This window comes from Dermochelys coriacea, chromosome 9 (genome assembly GCF_009764565.3).
Source record: "Dermochelys coriacea isolate rDerCor1 chromosome 9, rDerCor1.pri.v4, whole genome shotgun sequence".
Lineage (NCBI taxonomy): Eukaryota > Metazoa > Chordata > Testudines > Dermochelyidae > Dermochelys > Dermochelys coriacea.
The window spans coordinates 24,576,954-24,600,468 of record NC_050076.1 but is presented as its reverse complement, the minus strand read 5'-3'; the positions used below and the strand labels follow the sequence as shown (position 1 = coordinate 24,600,468).

General features: G+C 40.0%; 1 protein-coding gene across 1 annotated transcript in view; it reads left to right on the top strand.

Annotated features, from left to right (window-relative positions):
• The window catches only part of LEKR1 (leucine, glutamate and lysine rich 1), a 145,386-nt gene that overhangs the window by 60,905 nt on the left and 60,966 nt on the right, over positions 1–23,515 (top strand). Inside the window, exon 6 of the mRNA XM_038415169.2 lies at positions 14,949–15,134. Within this exon, the coding sequence (XP_038271097.1) occupies positions 14,949–15,134 (186 nt within the window). The remainder of the gene's footprint in view (positions 1–14,948; positions 15,135–23,515) is intronic.

Here is a 23,515-nt window from a genome sequence, read left to right as displayed (position 1 = left end):
TTTCCCTGTGCTTATTTTTTCCTCTTTCTATTTTTTTATAACCTTTTTACTCTCCTTCAAACTGTTTTCTTTAAAACCTTCTCTCCTTAATAAACCTAACCAAAAATCTTTCTTTTCTTTAATAACCAACCTCTACCCTTTAAAAACCTCTCTCCTTACTAAACCTAACCAAACAATCTTTATTTTTTTAACTCCTTTTCTTTAAGTTCTCTCACAAAACCCAGCCAAGCATGTCAAAACACAAGCACACAACATTTCCCATTCAAAAATAAGAAAATAATTTCAAAAAATTTCAAAATGGCGGATGGCGTCAAATATGTGCATGACCAAAAACAGAAATGGAAGGCGGGACATAAACCCTAAAGGGACATGGAAACCTGTAAAAGAATACATGGTGATGAGTACTTTTGAGCCGTATAGTACTTTTTCGGTAAGATATTTCAATTTTTGGATTAGGAGTATAAAACTGTAAACTAAAATTGCAGAAGATAGGCAACTGGGATCACCCATGGGTAATGTGATGTGATAGACTTTCAGTTGTGGATCTTAATGTGGCCCAGGCAGAAGTGCCTGAAATATATGTTGGCTCTTTGAGGCCTATGTGAAAGGAGTTGAACTAAGTTCGGTTACTAATGGGACAGATGTCTGCATCATCACCATTGCCACACTCCCCACTATTGCAGCTGGCACTCTTGTCCATAATTTAGCAAGGCCAAAGTTGAATGGAAGCTGAATTTAACCACAAAACCCTAAAGGTAATAAACCAAGAATTTTGAGTGTTACAAGCAAAATTTGACCTGCTTTTTACAGAACAGGGTAGTGGCATATGTGCAGGAATCTGGGGGCAGTTTGCATTACTTGTACTTTCTGTAAGGTCCTCAAATAAGCCCTAAATTCACCTATATGTTTTAAATAAAAATAGAATTATAGAACTCAAAATCTGCTATATGAATATAAAGCATGTAAACAGCGTAGTAAGTCTGATAATAGCAAGTATAAGAAGTATTTAGTAGTTTGTCTTGAAAATGTCAAATACGTTATAGGAAATTATATTTAAAACGTACTGTCCTCACTTCATATAGCATTTTCAATCAATCTAAAGCTTGAGTAGGGAATAAACAAATATGTTGTAACATACATTTTTGTAATTCACAAAAAGCAACTTATACCTCCTGTGTCTGACATTTACATGTTACATTTTTCTATCTGTATTTACCATAATTTGTTCTACAAATTTTGGTCTTCAAAGCATGGACTTCAATGTAATTAATAAAGTAGCTGTCCTGCTAAATGTAAAGATATTGCTGAATGTGGCTTTCTGGGCCTACCTTTTTGAGTAATTGGTAAACAAATGTTTGTAATCTTTTGCCACAGGGCAGAAGTACACAATTAGGCACACTTTTAACCTTTCCTTGAAGACACACACACACGTGCGATGAAATTATTTTTGATTTTTGGAGTGTGCATTGTTATCTGAGTAACTAGATACCGCAGAGTCAAGATTTTAAAAAATAACTAAAATACACCTCATTGTGAACATGTGCATGTACTGTCATTTGAGCTGTGCTTTGCTGTTCAGATATTTTGTAATTCATAACATATTTTGAATTCGCTCTGATTTCAATCTTTCAGCTCTCACTTTGAAAAATTAAGTTACATGATTCAACTGGCAACTGAGATAAATGATACTTAACAAAGGAACTATTTTTGATGACAGTGCTTTTTAAACATGAAACTTTATTTACCAATTCCAAAAATAAAATATAAATGAACAATTAAGATAGAATAGTAATGCTGGCATCAAAGTAAACTCCAAACCAAATACATTTACGGGTATAGCTCTCTTATTTTGTTGAGTGGTAGGACCTTAGTAATCACAGTAGAATAAGTAAGAATGATACTAGGGAAAACATCTACTCATAAGGCAAGATACCCCTTGTTTTTTAATATCCTGCAGAATTCTACTTATTTGAGGAGCTATAGGCATCTTCCTAATCCTTCATTCAACCAAATAGAAGTTAGATTGGTCAAAATGAAAATATGGGATATTTTCTTGTACCTTCTTTTCCTCTCATAATGTGTCTAATCATAAAATAGTCTTAAAGCCATTATAGAATACTACTTAAAAGAAAACTATTTTGTTCTGACAGTTTGCACATGGGCAGTGAAAATTTTCTGTGATAATTGACTTTTCTGAACCTGCTGTGGTCATCCATAGAATGGAAAAAATACATCATTTGTGCCATTCCAGTAGTGGAATTCTTGTCAGAAGCCATTTAAAATCCTAAATGTTATTAACAATTAGTGAAGAATGTAACTGTTTAACATTTAAATATTTTATTTTAATATTAAACAATCAGGTTCTGCTTCTGATGATTAAAAGCATTCTTTCCTGTCTCAGACAATATTACTTTGCAGCAAGATAGTAGCTACCAGCAGGAAGCTTAAGATTTTAATTAAAATATTCATTTTCAAATACATTTAGCTGTTTATTATAAGGAATGCTTTTTGTAATTTCCAAACAGTGCACAAAGCAAGATGGGGGCAATCTGGCTTCATTTTCAATTATGAAGCCCATTATATCATCACTTCACACAGCATGTAAAATACTTGGCATTTAAGAAAAGGCTTTTCAAGATGGAACAGAGAGTTGCTAAAAGATATTCTAACAGCATATTTAATTGTGAAATGTTTGGTTATTCTTTGCTGAAAATTATAAGATCAACTATTCAATCATTAAGGGCAGATTGAAGCACAGGCAATATATGTGCTTTAGCCTAAGATCCTAATATTTGAAGATATTTTAATTTGCCATGTCTCTCTGTCTTCCTATGGTGTCATACTCATTCAAGATGGTTAGCTTTAGAGAATCTGAGACTTATAGAAGTGCAGGACTGGAAAGGACCTTGAAGTCATCTCATCTATCGCGCCTCAGTTAGTCAATTATTTTTTGTAACAGTCCAAGTTTCTTTGTCAAGATGTACTCAAGGTCCAGACTCCAGAGAAACATTTTTCACACCATAATAACAATAATGATAATAATAAGTACATATTAAAAGACTTTGCAGTCTGTTCAAAAGCATCTGGTGGTCCAGATTTGGCCTATGGTCCACCTATTGACTACTCTTGTATCATGCCCTCCCACTATAATTGTGAGATCCTACTCTTATTTATATTACATACAAATATAATAAATATTAAAAGAATATTAGAGTTGCAAAGTCAAACACTCGAAAATAAAGAAATGCCAGATTAAGGTTGTCCATTACTTCAGTTGCAATTGACTCAGACACTAAGTGTCTCAAGTTGGGCAACCAGAAAATGAGGAACATGCAGTTAGTGGCTACCTGTGAAAATTTTGGTTTGAGTGACTTAATTATCATCACATAGGAACTCTGTAAGAGAGGGAGGAATTGAATCCAATTCTCCAGGATAGCATTCAACTGCCTTAACCACAAGACCATCGTTTTTCTTCCAATACTTCTCTGCCTCAATCACTATACACCTTCCAGCTTCTGCAACAAATGAGGCAGAGGATGTACAGACAAAAGCCTCATTCATGACACACCCCTGAACACTGTTCATAATGTGCACTGAATGAGGCAGGGGTGTGATCATATAATTAAAGGCTGTTTCATAATGCATACATGCCGGAGGGCCAAATTAAGATTCCATGAGGCAGTATTAATTCTGGCGTTTTCTTCTTTTTGAGTGCCTGACTTTGCAACCTTAACATTCTTTTAACATAGGGTGGTTTTTTTATATGTAATTTCTTAAATTTTGAAAAAAGTAAACCAAAAAGACACAAATTCCATCATGTGGAATCATGATGGCCCCCACATGGATCATCAGCAGAGTTGGGACATTTAGAACCATTGCGCAGACCTCTACCACTATATTCAGTGGAGCAACTGTAGCAATATTATCCTTTTGTCCCCTATTTGGGCCAGCCACTGATGGGGGATGAGACATACTATTTTACTGCTATTTGCTAGACACCAGAAGGATGTTTTAACTCAGGAATCCTGAATTAATTTCCAGGTTCTGGAAGGGAGCATGTACTTAGATCTTTCTACCTCTGACCCTAGAATGCAACCCTTACTCTCACAACCTGTTGTCTTCTGTCTGTTCTCCCTGTTTCTATTCCCCCTCTGCTCCTGTCCTTCCCTAACTTGTCTCATTTCCCCATTATCCCTGTATCTGTCCCTCTAACATTTCCTACATCTTTCCCCTTATTGTTAGCTAGAAGGAGGGATCACTGACAGCACAGGAGAGAGTGCCTCTCTGCTTTTGGTGTCCAGTACTATATGTTCCCCAGCACCATGGAGGATCAGTTGCAAGAAAAAGTCCTGCTGGGCCCCAGGCTGAGCATGTTTATTGTTGGTGGTACAGAGCTCTGTGAGAGTGGAGTATACTCAGCACAAATGAAATGTTCAGATAGTTTTGCGGCTAGACTCTAAGAAACCTCTAGTTAATGTATGTAAACAGTGATTTTCACAGGCTTATAATTTGGACAAATTTCGGTGGATTTTCACTGGAACAGCAAAAGGCACCTTTCTGACCAGAATTCCCCTTGCCTAATTTCAAGTCCACATTTCCCAACAAATGCACAGGATGCGATTCAGAGCATTCTCACCATGCTCTGGGCACATGCTTTTGCAGTAAGCTGAAGAAGAGGTCTGTGACACCACCTCCAGAAGATTATCTGCCTAGGAGTTAAGATAGATTACAAGGAGAGCCAGAAACTTCCTGCTTCAGGAAATGTTCAGTAGTATCCAAACACTGATCTCTGCAATGTCATCTGAACAGGATATCTTCTGTCTGAGTTTACCTGCATTTCTACTAGTCTCTTGCATTAGATCATTCTCTGGACAAAACTGCATGTGAGAACTTCGAGATTTCTTCAGCGTTTTACCATAGTAAATGCATGGAAAAGTAAATATAATGATTTGAGTAGTGCATTCCCTTCACAACTTAGATCCTTGTGTTTTTTCCCAGTTTTGACCACCTGGAAATCACAACACATAGAGCACATGATCAAGGACAGAGAAGCTACAAAGTGCTGATTTTGCCAGAACCTGAGAACTGGTCTTCTAGGATCACTTAAGAGCATGTCCTGTTATAGTCAGAAACTATTGCAATTACAACATGTATAAACCAACAGGTTGTGACAAAATTCTCATGTTTAAACACAGAAGCAATATCAAGTCTTTCCTATGAAGAACATCATTTTAGAGTCCTTTAAGGGTATTTTCGGATGAGCAGAGTAGTTCCTGAAGCAGCAAGCTTTCCAGTTCAAATACGGAAGCTAGGCTACCATGAAGTGGACTTATTTGAATTCAGTAATGCAAAACCAAGATGTTTGTTCATAAAGGCAGCAGACCAGAGATCAGTGGAAATAGACTCACTAGTTTCCAAATGGCCAAATCTGGAGGTTTTTTCCTCTACAACCAGTAGGAAGAGTATTTCAGAAGATCAAAAAGGAGAAGGCATCAGTACTACTGGCCACCTCAAATAAGACTGGTTCTTGACCTAGTAGAACTTTTCCAGAGACCACCGTCTTCTCAGCAAACAGACTCTGCTCTCCCAGAAATGAAAAAAGTTTTACCATTGATGTACTCACCATAGTTTGTCTCAAGTCTCTGAGGTGTTAGAATACTTACTGTGATGAAATCAGGATTTTCTTTGAGTTCCATTAAAGCACATCTAGTTGCCATCACAGCATTCCATTCTCTGGTACAAGGCTTCTCCATATTCACTCACCCTGCAACATTGAGATTTATAAAGGGTTTGTCGAACCTCTTCCTAAATGTTAGATACCTTACTCCTATCTGGGACTTGAATTTGGCTGTCAATGCTTTGATGAAACCACCCTTTGAACTATTAATAACCTATTCACCTCTGAACCACTCCATGAAAATCACATTCATCGTGGCTGTTTCCTGTGCCTGAAGGAATGTAGAACTGGGTGCTTTCATGGCTGACCCTCCAATACCAACATTTCAAAGAAAAAGTTTCTCTTCAACCACATTAATGTTTTTACCCAAGTTTACTTTGAATTTTGATATCAATCAGTTTATCTCCTGCTTTTCTCACCCAAGCTTCATGAACCAGAAATCCACTTTCTAAATGAAACGCACTTAGAGCCTGTTATACAGCTGTTAATGTATCCTGCCTCCTAAGGTCATTGCTCATTCTACAAGATTGTACTCCACATCTGTGGCCTTGCTAAAGGTTGTGTCTGTTATGGAAACATGAAGGGCTACTACATGGTCACTGATTCACACTTTCTTGAGACACTATGCCTTGGTTGATGCTTCCTGGGCAGATGTTGCCTTTGGCTCTGCAGTCCTATGTACAGCCTGAGTCTGATTTCTGAATCCCCCACCTCCTTCAGGGGGTACTGTTAGGGAGTCACCTCAAGTGGAGCACACACAGAGACACTACTCAACAAAAAAAAAAGAGGTTACTTGTATAGTAATTGGATTTCTTCGAGATGTGTGTCTCTATGCATGCTCTGCTACCTGCCCTTCTCCTCTCTGCTTCAGAGTCTCATCTTCTTGGGACTTTGTAGTAGAGAAGAAACTGAGGGTGGTTCGCCCTCAGATCCCTATATGTCCTTGGTATGGGGCATGAGGATGTATAGGGCACATGTGCAAGATAAACAGGCACTGCTGACAAAAATCTCCAATTGAAAGTGAATGGGGCACTCATAGAGACATGCATTTTGAGGAAGTGCAGTTACTGTACAAGGTAAATAATGTCTCCTTACCTGAATCTAATAGCTTGCCCATCTGGTTGGGTCATCCTAACTAAGATGGGATATTTTGCTGAAATAATAGGTATTCTTCATGCATCCCATAAGTTTTTTCCCCATTCAGCCAACACAGAAATGAAGACTGAATTCTCACACTTGTGTTGGGACAAAGAGATTAATCCCCAGGAAGTCAGACATTCCAGCTCTCTTGGTTTTTCTATGGTGTAGCATAGACTTGTGCCTAAGACCTCCAACTGTCACATCACATATTTTCAGCATTAAACAGCATTATAAATGTAAAGTTGTCTAGGTCTCTTATAGATCACTAGAAGATATCTACATTTTTTTTAGCGTGGTATGCCTTCCAAACCAAGTTAGGCCTACCTTTCCTAGCCTAACTACATGCTACCAGCTCTCACAGCCCATGTGTTTGAAACAATGACATCTACCTCCTTGTATTTCTTTTCTATCAGCACATGTACAATTGCATGACAAAGAGGTCTCTGATATCTCTGCTCTAAAAGGACCATGATCCTTACTTCATTTTACAATAGGGAAAGGACATGCTCCTTTACTTTGGAGTCATTCATAACCAAGGCTGATCCCATCTAGCAAATATATTTATGTAGCTCCCATTATTATAGTATCTGAGGACCTTACTATCTTTAATGCACTTATCCTCACAACTTCCCTGTGTAATAGGGAAGTGCAATTAACTCTATTTTAAAGATGGGTAACTGAGGCACAAAGATACTATGGGCCATATTTTAAAGGTATTTAAGTACCTGAAGATGGAGCTAGGCATCTAGTAGAATTTTCAAAAGTGCCTCAACACCTGACTTGCATTGATTTCAATGGTAGTTAGACATCTAGGTGCTTTTGAAAATTCTACTAGGAACCTAGCTGGATCTTTAGCTGCTTAAATACCTTTACAAATCTGGTCCTAAGTGACTTGCCCAAGGATATCCAGGAAGCCTGTGGCAGAGGACAGAATTGAACCTATGTCTCCCAAGACCCAGACTAGCATCCCTACCACATAATTCACCTTTCTAACATAATAGGAAATCATTTTCCCATCATTGTGTCCAAATCCTGAACACCCAAAAGAAAAAAATGTGGCATATGTTGGATGTGAGAACAGCATTAAAAAAAATCTTGATGGGATTGACCTGTTCAGAAAAACATCATCTTGGTTAATTCCCTTTTACCCAAGATGGTTCTGCCTAATTGCATCCAAATGCTTCATAGCAAGGCATATCAGCCACTGCTTCATTGAAGCATATTCAGCTGTAGGTAAACCCATCCCAAAAAAGATCAGAGCCCACTCATCCTGTACTGGGTTCTGAATCAAAAGGGTGACCTCCACCACTGAGAAAATCTGCAGGTTTATCACCAGGTCATCCTTCAACACTATAGGCCTGACCTTCAATTTTCCACCTTTGGAAGGAACCATCCTTTGGAAGGAAGATGCGCTCCAGGTAGTTCCAAAAGTACTATTTTCATAGAAGAAGTCTTATCCTTTGTCTTATTATCTGTCCTATTGATCCTTAGTGCTCACTATGTTCATACTTAGCTCTGAGTGGGCAAGTTCAGGATCCAGAACAAAAATTGGTTTCTTGAACATTACATTTCTGGGACGTACTTCTCCCTCAGTCCATGCCACCTGAATTTCTCTGGGTATTTCTAAAATAATCACTACTGGGGATGAAGCAGATAGTTACTAGAAGTTAAGTAAGTGGTTGCTTTAGGTATTTTTCATAAATGTAACTGTTTCAATGAGCTATGGAAGTATTCTTGTGGTGGAAGGGGTGTGGCCAAGCCCTGTTGCTGATGAATAAATTTGAACTACCTTTGAAATTTGCTTAGAAAGGGATGTAACCCAAACAGTCACAGAAATGAAATGATCAGGTAAAATTTTTCTCATTGGGTTAATTATTGAGTTTTCAAAGGTCTCCCTTCTTAGTCACTTGAAAATGTATGTGTGGTTTTGTTAGACTGTTTAACTTTGGAGAAAAGGAAATTACCTACCCATAGTTCTTGTTCTCGGAAGGTAATAATTATTATAATAGATCACCACTAACCCACTTTATCTGCTGAATTAGGATACTTTTTAATGTTCTGCACTATAATAGGAACTAGTAGTTGAGGCAGTTATGCCTATTATGCTGTTATGCCTCAGAAGTGAGTGTAGGCATGCATCACGCACTGAAGTGTATATTCATTCAGAACACTGAGCTCGGAATGTTCTGACCCCAGTTACGTGCAGGAGCAGGCACCAAGGGGTGAGTTCTGTAACCATCTGAAGACAAGTATTTACAAGCAATTGCTTTCTTTTCCTATTAACTTTTGCTAGAATAATAGATTTAAATGTTTATGTATTGCCTTTTGAACCACGAACCAATCTTTTAACAATACTGAAGACTGAGTGTAGTGCATGGCACTAAGGGTTCCACTCTTCTTATATATTTCCTGCCTTATTTCACAATCAGTTGTTTGTGACATTACAGTTGATTGATTGCTATTAAAATTATTATGATGTCACAAACGAGGACATTAAGAACTCTAGAAACAGGCTCTGTATTTTCTCCCCTTTTTTATTCCTATGAAAATAAAGAGACTATGTAGTCATATGTTTGCATAATTTATGGTATTTAAAAGTATCCACAATGTGCCAACTGTTCTTTACTGAAGTACTGTTTGTTTTATTAATTTGTAATATTCTTAAATATGTATGTTTCTGTTCTTGAAACAAAAGGATGCTTCAGTAATGTTTTAGGTGCCCAGCTATAACATTTCAGCTTTGTTTTATTGTCCTGTAGCATGATGTAAGAATTACTCATGAGACACTGTCTTTCCATTCAATTATTATTCCAGTCGAAGTGACTTGGAAGACATTTATATATTTACAGAAGTAGCCTACCTGTTTGCTTGTTAGTAATTTTCATTCCCAGACCCTTTGTATTAATTAAATTACAAGAAAATAATATCTAGAATGATTTATTTTTAAGGTTAATGATATGGTCTGTTGCAGGTCCCCTCTATAGGTGTTATGTATCCTGCACTGCACACCACATATCCCTTTCAAAGTAGTGAACTACTATACTTGTGTGTACACATCCCTGAAATCCAGCATTTTGGATCAAATTCCCTTATCCATAATCATTCATCAGTTCCCATTCTGGTACGTTTTCATTGTTTTTGCAAGTTTGCCTTTTCATGTAGCCTTGACTGTCTCTGGGATAAGGGTTAGGATTTAGTAAATTATTATTTTTAGTTTAGTTTAAAAGTATACGATGTTTGGGTCACTTATAGTGCTACTTTTTTGTTGTAGCTTTCAGGAATAATCTTTGGAGAACTTGTCTTCTATGTCATAGGGTTTATGAAATGCTGCTCTTGAGCCACAATGTCCTGGACTAGTTTATACAAGACATTCTTAAAAACCTTTAAAAATGATTATGTATGGACATTATTCAGCCCTGGATAATTAATGTCAAGTGGTAACCCACATTTTAATCATTTTTTGTGTACCTTACAATACCTTTGTCAATAAATCAGTATTAATATGTATTAAGATAACAATTGGGATAAGGCATAGTTAATGGAAATACTTGCCTGCATAAATTATTAAAAATCTGCCTGTGGACAACACAAAGAATTATGCAGTTGTTGGTTTGACAGACACAAATGAGACTTAATCTCAATGTCAGGAACATTGTAACTAGTAATACGAATAAAAGTAGTACAAACACAACTGAACACCCACTGCTGCAGGTTCAAAAATAAGCATAAATCAAAAGTGAATCTTGTTCTCCCAAAACGAACATTCTTCTTATCCATAGGTACAAATTGGTGCATTAAAAGAGGGTGCTCTAAATTTCAGAACCAACATTTTGTATATAATGGAAGAGCCTCTTTTTCCTGGCTTTAAAGTAAACAGAAGAATTAAGGTTTCAGAGTAGCAGCTGTGTAAATCTGTATCTGCAAAAAGAAAAGGAGTACTTATGGCACCTTAGAGACTAACAAATTTATTTGAGCATAAACTTTTGTGAGGTACAGCTCACTTCATCGGATGCATGCAGTGGAAAAGACAATGGGGAGATTTTATATACACAGAGAACATGAAACAATGGGTGTTACCATACACACTGTAAAGAGAGTGATCAGGTAAGGTGAGCTATTACCAGCAGGAGAGAAAAAAAACCTTTTGAAGTGATAATCAAGGTGGGCCATTTTCAGCAGTTGACAAGAACAGTAGGGGGGGAAATAAACATGGGGAAATAGTTTTACTTTGTGTAATGACACATCCACTCCCAGTCTTTATTCAAGCCTAAGTTAATGGTGTCCAGTTTGCAAATTAATTCCAATTCAGCAGTCTCTCGTTGGAGTCTAAGCTTATGCTCAAATACATTTGTTACAATTCTTCAACAAAAAAACTTCAAAAACAGACACCCCCCCACCCCCCCACCCCGCTCTCCTGCTGGTAATAGCTCACCTTACCTGATCACTCTTGTTACAGTGTGTATGGTAACACCCATTGATTCATGTTCTCTGTGTATATAAAATCTCCTTGTATTTTCCACTGCATGCATCCGATGAAGTGAGCTGTAGCTCACAAAAGTTTATGCTCAAATAAATTTGTTAGTCTCTAAGGTGCCACAAGTACTTCTCTTCTTTTTGCGGGAGAATTAAGTAACACATAGCATGCCCTATTTTTTTCTTTGGGCACCCAAAAAACAATTAAATTAATTGGGATTTGGGTGCCCAAGGAATGCAGGATTAGATACAGTCATAGTCTAAAAGTTTGTCAGTGTAAGGTTTTAATACATATATTTCATAGACTGATAGATACAGAAAAGAACTAGATCATTCCCATGCCAGTATAAGTTTGTCCCCTACAATGTATTTATTTGATTTTTGCCTTGTCTAGTTTTAAATGTCTTCAGCAACAGGTCTTTAGGATCTTTCTGCTCAAAAGTAACCTTATAAAATAAATACAAAGCTTTGTATATATTTTATCAATTTTTTTTAACTATGCAACCTACCCTCAGCTAATATAGGCAACCTTATGTTTCTCTTCCTGTCATCCTTATCTGCCTGCTCTCCTCTACCCTGTGTTGTATTCCACATTCACTTGGTGCCTCTTGCCCTTATTTGGGGCCTAAGCCTACAGCTTTTTTCATGTGGTGTGGTTGGAACTTGCTCCTGCACAGAACAACTTCTAGGATTAAGGCCTAAGACTGTTAGCTCTTTGAGCCTTTCTTTTGGTTTGTTTGTCCAATGTCCAACACAATGGGGCCCTGCTCCTAACTGGTGCCCCTGGGCACTATTGTCATATAAATAATAATAATTAACTATATGAATAAGTAAAGGTTGTTGGACTAAAACAGCATATCACAAAATATTTTTCATGGCTTTAGGAGTCTTGTTCCTGGAGGAAATACTTTGGAAACCAAGGACAGTAAATAAATAGCTTGTTTTAACAAATATATTTGAAACATGAAGGCGGGTTGTCTTATTTACTAGTTAAATGTTTTGATTGTATGAAAGAATTTTGTACTGAAATCATATTTTTTTCTGTGTACTAGAACAGTGGTTCTCAAAGCTGGTCCACCACTTGTTCAGGGAAAGCCCCTGGTGGGCCGGGCCAATTTGTTTACCTGCCACGTCCACAGGTTCGGCCGATCGCGGCTGCCACTGGCCGCGGTTCACCGCTCCAGGCCGATGGGGGCTGTGGGAAGCGGAGCAGGCCGACGGATGTGCTGGCTGCCCTTCCCACAGCCCCCATTGTCCTGGAGCGGCAAACCGCGGCCAGTGGGAGCTGCGATCAGCCGAACCTGCGGATGTGGCAGGTAAACAAACCGGCCTGGCCCTCCAGGGGCTGTCCCTGAACAAGCAGCAGACCGGCTTTGAGAACCACTGTACTAGAACATACTTGACTGAAAAGAACCATTTTAGTGTACCCTGGAAAAGATACAAGCATGTTGACATAAAAGTCATTTGACTGACTAGTGCCATTGCATTCTTAAATACTTGACATGCTAAACTAGCCAATCTCATTTTACCATAGAGAAAACAGGCAACAGTATGTACCCTTTAAACTTGCAGGGGGATTCTGGTTGTGATGTAATCTCTTTTTTTTGGAGCCCAGATGCATACAACTAGGGAAAGCTGATAAAAACTCCTATTATTAGAAGTTCTAAAGAAAGACTGAACTTCTGTAATAAACATCTTATATTTCTTATTATACCACCTAACTACTGAAAGTGTCATAACCATCGTCCAGTAAAACAAATAAAGGCTAAAAGTATCACAAAAGATATGTTTTTACTTTGGGATAACTAATGCATGTTCTCTATCTTGTGGTAAAATCCCAGGGGAGACAAGGCACTGTAGTTGTTATCATGAGGTAGTGAGGTGTGAGGTCAGTACTATTCCCCCACTTGTGGTTGACCTTCCTATTTACTTGTGTAAACATGACCTGTGCCTTGTTTCTACTTGGCTCTTATGGCAGTATAGCTAATATGCATTAGTTATCCCACAGTAAAAAACCCCATCTTTTTGTGGTGAAGACATAGCATATGATTCTTCAACAGTAATAATTAAAATGAGTAACAAAATGAAAAATAAAATCTGATATTATTCTCAAAGACTGTCTGTCTGAACTAAGTTTTTAAAATATACTTTAAAAAGGGCTATTTTCATGGATGTCTCCACTAAAGCTCTACGAACCCTTCCAGCTTTGATTTCAAAATGGGTTTATACATTTTTTTGTATTTCAAAAATGGGGTCTGAGGCTTCAAAGGTTAGAAAGGTTTGGGTTCAAATAAACCCCTGTTGCTCATTGTTGAATTTTGTTGTGAATACATAGGAAAGGTACAGGTTTACTGGGGTGGGAAAATACCGTGGACCAAATTCAGCCTAGGTATATGTAGGAATTCCTCTCACTGAAGTCAAAGCTGCAATTTGCTCTGTCCACCCTCAGCAATAATCAGTTTGCTGCATTCTGTCCTAGTTGTTTGTAATTGATCAGATTTTTGGATGCCCCACAACAAAGTCATCTTCAGAGGTATAAACCAGTTCTGCAGCCATCAGGCAAAACAATATACTTTTTAAAGCAACATTGTCTCCTTGGAGCTTTAAGGATTTATACTTTTAACATGTGTTTTAGATATGAATAAAATCCTAAAAATTATTTTACTTGTTTTATAGTTATCTTTGATAGTTAATTATCTGGATCACTTCATTCAAATATCAAAAGTGAATAATGAAATAGTTTTGTTAATGTTTTATTTTTCATATAACAGACAATTTTGAGTTAATGGACATAAAAATATATAATAACAAATGAACTTTATTTTTTTAAAACTTATGAGCTCCAGTCTTCCACAGGTGAGACCCTTAGCCTGCATGGAACCCTTTTGAATTCAGTGGGACTATATGCAGGCCTAAGACTGCCCATATAAATCAAGTTTTAGGACTGGCGCTATGTAATGTAGTGTTAAATGTACTGAACTGAAAAAATGGGAAGTTTATCCTGAATATTTGAAAAAGAAAACATTTAGTCTCAGAGTGGGACTTTGTGTGATAACTTTCATCTTGGAAATATGTTTGGAAAATTGAGGTTATGGAAATTCGGACATATTTTTACAATACTGATGCTAATGTGTGTCTTTCTAATAAATCCATATGAATTTTATTTTGAGATCTAAGAGAAATTGTACATTATTATTTATTAAAACTAGTATTATTCATCCTGTAATAGCCATCAATATCTGACCCCAAAACCCTGAAAAAAACAAAAACCAAACCCCAACGTGAGCTTTTAGGAGTTTATTTTCATTTTACTGCTCAGGGAGGTTACAGATAAAAGGTTAGTATTAATGGAACTTGTATGCATAAATCCCTATGCTTATTCATTTCAAAAGAAGGATCACTCACATTGCATTTCATGCTTAATATTTCAACAGCCTAGTGCAAGTTGCCTGAGAGTAGATGCACTGGAAAAGCCACCTCCTTCATCTGTGTTTTCAGCGGAAAGATGCAGTGCTGATGTAAATATCTTACAATGGCTTTGTACCTTAAGTAAAATTATAGATTGAGTCCTTAACAGAAGACAGGCATTGGGATTATGGCAGTGTCTTTGTATTTTAGAATATAAATTTATTAACATTTTACATAATTTTTTCCTCAGAAGTATTCAGACTGAATCAAAGGCTGGCAGAATTCCAGAGGGATAAAGTGTCCCTCCAGGAGGATGTGAAACATTTGAAGTTGGTGTCCGATACAGTTGAGCTGAAAAGTCAGCAGCTTCAGACTTCGCTCCAACAAGAGAATGAATTACAAAACAGATGTCATGAATTACAGAAGGAAACATTAGGTGAGAGATAGAGTTTTTGTGCCTTAAGCGAATCACTAGGTGCAATGAAATGGAAAATCAAACTACTTTCTAAATTTTACTCATACTCCATAATGTTGTTGTTAGTATCATTGAGGCAGCACTGAAAGGCCCTAATCGGATCCCATTGTATTAGGCATTGTGCAGACAAACAGGAAGACATGGTCCCTGCCCAAAGAGCTTACAATCTAATTTGAAACAAGACACAAGTGAGTGAAACAAACAGTAGGAGAACAGAGAGGAGAAGAGATGAGGGCATCGGTAGTAAGATTACACAGTTACATGGGCTAGCTGTTGCAAAACTTGAAGATTCTAAATAATTTGAAAACATTTTTAAAACAAATATTAGCTGTCTTCAATTAGCCATTGTTAGCTGGTTGATTTCTTGTAGACATCACAATGGAGGTATAACTTCATAAACTTTTATACATTTCTCACATTTAATTATTAGTTTTCTATGTAAATTTAAATGTTGTAAAGTTTACATATAGAACACTATAACTAAGCTGATGCAGGGGCTCAGTAGTGTCTGTGTATGGTTATTAATCTTACAGTTTTCTGCAGTGCCTGTATGCCAATGCTGCACAGGTATATTAGATCTGCATCGTGAGGCCCATAGTAGACTGTAAGGAATATCACTTCACTCTTTGTGGATTCTAGAAGCTCTTTTTGGAAACTGGTTTTCTCTTTCCTCCATCTTCTTTCCAATTATGGTGAAAAAGTTTAGTAAAGATTTTTTTTTAGCAAGATGCTCTAAAAGCTGTCCGGCTTTGGGGAATTCACTCTTTAAAAATAAATGGTTACTAATTACTTTTCTATTTTAATAGCTATTAAAGCACTACCCATTTTTTAAAGCAAGGTTTACATTCTGTTCACAACTCCATCTGGAGACTGATATGTTTAGAACATGTACAGATTGTACTATTCTAGATACAGCTTTGACTCATCCAAATGGCACTGTTATTACAGAGCAAACTGCTGCATGCAGAGTATGTAATTTCAAATCTAAAACAGCAGTTCTTATTGTTAATGGTGTTGAATGAATTTCACTCCAAAGCCTTACATCAGTGATAATATTTAATGTGGGATTGAAAAATAGTAGGGCACAGATGGCTTTTACTGACTTGTCATCCCGTATTAGTGAGATCAGTCTTTATTTTGTTAGGGATTCATGGTACTCTTCTACTTTTAAAAATCCTGGAATGTAAAATCACTTGAAAGATCTCAAAGTGGGCAAACAATATACAGAGGATGGTGAATATGAGCCAGTGACTTTGAGACCCAGTCCACACAAGTCATAGAGGGTTAATACTTCTCCCTTTTTTGGTGTTTAGTTTTATTCACAAAATGAACTTTAAATGAAACACAAAATCCAGTTCAAGCCTTTTCTTCAGAATTAGCTACTCCCAGAATTCCTCCCTGTGGACTGCTGAGTTTATACCTTATATCCTCTGTCTTAGAAAGCCACTGTCTTACATCTGGGTAGAGTAATGTAACAATGAAATAGCAAAATACACGTAATGCTATCCAGTAGGCTCATCAACTGCTAACGGGTTAGGGTGGGTTCCGGTAAATGCTGCTACCCAGTTACAGTGAGATTTTTCCCTCTTTTACCTCAGAAGTCTTTGACATTGTCAGTCATTGGACCCTACTGACTCATCTTGGTGACCTCACTGGGTGCAAACAAATGCACTGTTATGGTTTAAATCTCTTCTCAAACTATCCTTAAATAACTGTAATAGACACACACATCTCTTTCTTCAGAAACCTCACAAGCTGTTCTCTTTTTCCCTCTTTAATATATATGTAAAATACTGGGAAACAGTCTGGACTAAAATGCCAGTAGTGTGCAGACAGCATTTGCTTTACATATTTTTGCATCAAGAGCAAACATTACTATCTCTTAGGTGTCTGAAGGAAGTGCCTGGATAAAGAAGAAAAAGCTAACAAAAAACTCAAATAGGATGGAGTTAATGTTAGTGGGGGGGGGGGGGAAGTTCAACATGTTAATTTTAACAAGGAGGATAGGAGATAAAGTTATCAGCCCCTAGACCACTAAGGTTCTCCTAACTGCTATTGGAAACCCAGATAAGCAACAGCTCCTAAAAATGCCTCCTTCCATATACAGTTGACAAGGTGGTCTCTCCATTCTTAATGAATGCTGATCTAGCCAAAATGGTCTATGCATTTGTAGTTTCCAGGCTTGCTATTACAATAACTATGAACATAAAGGCCCTATAAAATCTTCATCTTGTCCACAGTGCAGCATCCTACCCATTCATCAATATAAGCACAAGCATATCACTCCTGTGCTCTGGAACTTACATAGGCTCCCCATTGAATACCAGATCAACTGGATGGTCTGGGATCTAATTTTTAAAGTTGTCAAAGGGGACTGGATCATCTCAGAGATTTGCTTCCTCTTTTAGATGATGTGCAGTGACAACTGCACTCTTCAGGCATGGAACTGTCAACAAAAATAGTCTTATGGTAGAGTGGGTCAGAGCTTTCTTTCTCACTTGTTCCTGGCTATCAAGCTCACTAGCATAAGAACACAGTATGACCCAAACTCAGAATGTAAAACCTGTTTCTCCTCCATAACCTTCCCATGATGATGATGATGTGTTTTGTTTAAAAAAGACATAATGTCATGCTTGGCAGCAGAGAACTAAAAACTGCGTTAAATGTGTACAATTTTTGTAAGATGGAGACCGTGATGATGAATGAGTTATAAATACTTTAAAAGACAGATTTTTATGTGTTAAATTATGGTTATGCCTGCATTTTGTCTAGATTCTGTATGCCCCCTTTGACTGATGGACTATTTTAGGATTAATTTAACACTTTGAATGTAAAATTCAGTACTACACACATTTCACAAAGAAATTGTATGAGGTTCCTTAATTATTGTCAGTAGGCTGTGATTATTATTATTGAACTACAGTGCTCTTGTCTAATTTCTCAAGTGTTTGCTTTTCTTTTCTTGCTACACAGTCGCACACTTGGACATACATGTGGGGATAGGAGGTGCACAAATTCAAAAGACAATGGAGGAAAAGGAAAATGAGTCAGGCACACATAACAGCTTAGAAATGTAGAATGTCAAGCATATTTGAAAATGTACAGCATGAAGAAAGCAGTCACATGAAAGATGAGTTTTGCAGGCAGTGATCTAAAAACCAATATGATGGTAATAATTTTACAAATCTGAACTGTTCTTAAACAATGTCTCTAATGTATGATGCACCAAATGTGCTTTCCTTCATTAGGCATAGAAATATCTTTGAAAATCTATGTAGCTCTTTCTTTTGTTCAGATCAATATGCCTGTTCTTCCTCTTGAACAAATTTTTTTTGTGAGAAATGCAAAGAATACTTCAATGTTTCTTATCTCCCTTTACCATAAGTTCCTTGGAAAACCTTTTAACTCTTCAAGATCACGGGTGCCATAGGACAATTGTTAGTGTTTAGTAGTCTTCTCTAATAACTTTCTTTTAAAATTAACTTTTGTTTGATTTTCTTTAACAGCTATCTAATCCAGTGGTTCCCTAACTTGTTCCACCGCTTGTGCAGGGAAAGCCCCTGCCGGGCTGGGCCGGTTTGTTTACCAGCCGTGTCCACAGGTTCAGCCAATCGCCGCTCCCAGTGGCCGCGGTTCGCTGCTCCAGGCCAATGGGAGCTGCTGGAAGCAGCGTGGGTCGAGGGACGTACTGGCTGCTGCTTCCAGCAGCTCCCATTGGCCTGGAGTAGCGATCTGCGGCCACTGGGAGCTGCGATTGGCCGAAATTGCGGACACGGCAGGTAAACAAACCAGCGTGGCCCACCAGGGGCTTTCCCTGCACAAGAGGCGGAACAAGTTTGGGAACCACTGATCTAATCTAATCACATTGCTGCTCTCATTAAAAATAAGAGGGAAAGAGCTAGATTCCTCTGACCACAAAGTCCATTTAGCACTACGTAAGTGCCCCCAAGAAACTAACACAGAAAGTTGCTCTTCAAGCAAGAATTTGAAAATTAATGGAAAATCAAACATACTAGTTGGTTGGGCTTCATTGGCATCATGGCCATGAGAAATGGGAAGGAATTCTGGGCTGAAGAGAGAGGGAACAAAGTCTTTGAATGCGCAGAGAAAAAAGTTTTTAGCAGCAGGGAGACACAAAAATGGAGAGAGTCAAAAGGCCCAACAGTGGCAAAATACAGAAGAAAGACAGATGGGCTATAAAAGGCATAACATTATCAAATAGGTTTTAAAAATCCTCATTTGTGAATTTTCAGCAGCTGACAGGATCCATATTTTTATTTAAGTATAAAGGGTTGGCTTTCTTAAAAAAAATGGTCTAAAATGTGTGTTAAACTAGAGTGAATTAAGGGTTTCATTCACCCCAGTGAAAAGGACCAGTGCAAAGACTATGTACCAACTGGGTACCACTTAAGCCCTATTTAGGAATTATTCTGGCCCTCTGCACAAAAATGGTTTTTATCCTAACTGCACTGCTATATACCTCTGGCTTAGCTTACCCAAACCATGATTTTTAAAATTTATTTTATAATCCTGCAGTGTAGTATTCTTTTTGCTGTGTTACTCAGTGCTATACACTGTTGATGGCTTTAATATTTTATAATTATTATTATTATTTATTTGTACTACCGATGGTACCTAGAGGCCCCAACTGAGATTGGATTCCCATTGCGGTAAGCATTTTTCTGACATATAGTAACAGTCTGTTCTTCTTTGAGTACTTGCTCATGTCCATTCCATATTAGGTGTGTGTGCTCGCCACATGCACCAATGACAGAAGTTTTTCCCTCAGTGGTATCCTTAGGGGACCAGCTTTGGCACCCCCTGGAGCAGCGCGCATATGCTGCGGTATAAGGGGCACTGCCGGCTCCCCCCACCCTCAGTTCCTTCTTGCCACCAGTGACAGTGCTGGAATGTCTGCTGCTTCGGCCAACATTGCATTTCGTTGAATGTTTCTTCCAAACGTTTCCTGTACAATAGTTGTAAAATACTTAATTCATAGATTCATAGATTCATAGATACTAAGGTCAGAAGGGACCATTCTGATCATCTAGTCTGACCTCCTGCACAATGCAGGCCACAGAATCTCACCCACCTACTCCTACGAGAAACCTCACCTATGTCTGAGCTATTGAAGTCCTCAAATCGTGGTTTAAAGACTTCAAGGAGCAGAGAGAATCCTCCCTCACATGACCCGTGCCCCATGCTACAGAGGAAGGCGAAAAACCTCCAGGGCCTCTTCCAATCTGCCCTGGAGGAAAATTTCTTCCCGACCCCAAATATGACGATCAGCTAAACCCTGAGCATATGGGCAAGATTCACCAGCCAGATACTACAAAAAATGCTTTCCTGGGTAAGTCAGATCCCATCCATCTAATATCCCATCTCAGGGGATTAGGCCTATTTACCCTGAATATTTAAAGATCAATTAATTACCAAAATCACGTTATCCCATCATACCATCTCCATAAACTTATCGAGTAGAATCTTAAAGCCAGATAGATCTTTAAAATAGTTAATAGTTCCCTTATTATTAGTTCTAGTTTAGTTGGTCCCGTATGGGACTCAGCCTAGGGATGGGCCATGCCCCGGTCCCCAGGCTTTAAGCCCTGCAATCATTGTAAGTGGCCTATACCCATCAGCGATCTGCATGGTAGTTGTTTGAGGTGTCCAGGTGAAGGACACATAAGCGACAAGTGTCACATCAGGAAATCCTTTAAACTCCGAACAAAAAAGGAGAGAGACATCCATCTCAGAGCACTCCTGATGGAGTTAGTGCTGACCCCGAAACCGTAGCAGAGGTCTGACTTGGCCCCCAGCACCGCAGCATTGCTGTGGAGTGCCACGCCAGTGTCGTATTCGAGTTGGCACTGATTCCCCCCTCCCCAGCTCTGGCCAAGGAACTGAAGAGAACCACAAGGGGAAGATCTCCCACTTCCCATAAGGGAAAGGACAGGACCAGAGGAGAGCCAAGACACGTGTTGGATGGGTTAACACCTCTGTCAAGGAGTCAGGCCCCAGCTCAAGTTGAGCGGTCCAGCCCATCCCATCCCATCCCTGCCACCCTGGACAGTGACAAGGGCCTCTGTCATCTAGATGTCCCGTCGACACCCAAGGCCCTGCAGGCAGCGAAGGAGATCCTGACGCTACCAGTGCTGCCCACACCAGCTCCAGTGGTACCTCAGTCCAAGGGTAAACCCATCTTGGGACCTTACCGTGTGTCACCACCTCAGTGGCACCGCTCCCTATTGCCCGCTTGGAGCCATCACGCCTTGGAAGCAGGGAGGCAGGCTCAACGAAGCCCTCTTCGGTCTCCGGACCCTGGGCACCCACAAAGGGATTCGAGGTGTGGCTCGCCAGTAACCTGGCACAGACCTGCCGAGGCATGTGCCCCTCTGGCAAGAGCAACGAGATGGGCCTTTCGTGTCTCCAAGGCCTTGGCACTGATCACACGAACCATCGTTTGAACGTGGCCAGCAGTCACCAACCAGCTGATGCCCATCGCCGAGACGCAGATCCCTGCAGTTGTGGAGATCCTCCCGACGACTGGCCCAATCCAGCTCCTGGACCCGTTTCATTTACCGGTCGAGCAGCATGAGGCATAGATTGCTGGATTACCGATGCCGATCCGTCAAATGTCAACAGTCCCTGAATTCCCGCACGATAGACTCGTCTTGGTTGGTCAGGTCTATGTCGAGGTGTAGCGGCTGGCACCGCACAGAGAGGGAATGCCTGTCTGCCTGATCATGGTCACCTGGTAGAAACCACTGAGCAGGAGTTCTTGACAGCGGGACAAGCCCTGGCACCAGCGGTACCGTCTGCATCATTGGCACTGCAACCGACTCCATGGCTCCAAGGCCAGTGGCCAGCAGTGGCCTGGTACCCCTGGAACTCCCTAGCCCTCGCAGACAGTCCAGTTAGTGGTGGGGGCCTCAGATAGGCCATTAGCCTCAGCTTCCCACCGTCCGCCAGAGTGGAGGCCCCAGAATGCAGGACCCCCGGGCCCAGGAGAACCCAGGGGAACAGCTGGCTGGACCACCAGGGGACATGGCAGATCCCATGGTACTGGCTTTGTCCTCATCATCACCAGACGAAGCTATCACAGGTTCCCCTCACCCAGTTCTGCAAGATGATGCTAAGGCTCATCAGGAACTAATGAAGAGGGTCGCCTCCAACCTGGGGCTCCTGGCGGAGCAGCTAGAGGAGTCATCAGACTCCCCGTTTGATGTCCTTTGCTCCATGGCACCTGCCTGGGTGACTTTACCTCCACATGAAGGGGTATCGAAAATTACTAATGCCCTATGGCAAACCCCCTTCTCCCTGACCCCCATTTCAAAAAGGGCTGAATGCAAATACTTTGTGCCAGCTAAAGGCCACAAGTACCTCTACATGCATCCACCCAACTTCCTTGTTGTTGAGGCTGTTAATCAGAAGGTGAGGCAGGGTCAATCTGGGGCTACGCCCAAAAATAAAGACTCAAAGAGACTGAATCTGGTAGAGTGAAAAGTTTATTCGTCTTCCAGCCTTCAATGGAGAATGGCCAATCACCAGGCCCTTCTTGGCCGCTACGCCTATAACATGTGGCAGCAAGTTCGAGGTTTCGCTTCCCAAAGGATCCAAGAAGGAATTCCGGGCGATCCACGAGGAGGGCGTGACTGCGGCCAGAGCAGACCTCCAGGCAGCTTCAGACACAGTGGACTCTGTGGCTCACACCATTTCCATGCAGAGGGCATCCTGGCTGCTTCTCTCTGGCCTGTCAACAGAGCTCATCAGTCAATGCAGGACCTCCCCTTCGATGGCCAGGACCTGTCTGCAGACCAGACAGACAGTAAGCTGCATGGGCTAAAGGACTCCCGCACTACCCTGAAAACTCTAGGTCTGTACATCCTTGGTCCAACCCATAAGCGATTCAAACCACAGCCAGCTCAGGGCCAAGGGGGCCAACTCCAGCAGGAGCTGCCCCACAAAAAGAGCAGGGGCTACAAACACCGCCCGAGCCACCCACCTCCACCCTGTGCTCAGTTGGGCTCGACCCACAATAAGCAGCAGGGGTAAGTGAGCATTTTGAGCGTGCACCCGAGGGCGACCTACCGGACTATACCCCAGATTCATTTCTCCTGCTTTTCTCCAGCCGCCTTTCTTTTTTCCTCCTGGCATGAACCACTATAACCTTGGACTGCTTGGTCCTCATTACAGTGGTACAGGGTTATACCCTCCAGTTTCTTTCTACCCTCCACCCCGCTTCCCTGTCCCTCTTCAGGGACCCCTCTCATGAGAGTCTCCTCGCACAGGAGGTGGAAGGGTTGCTGCAGTTGGATGCGGTGGAAGAGGTTCCCCACAAATAC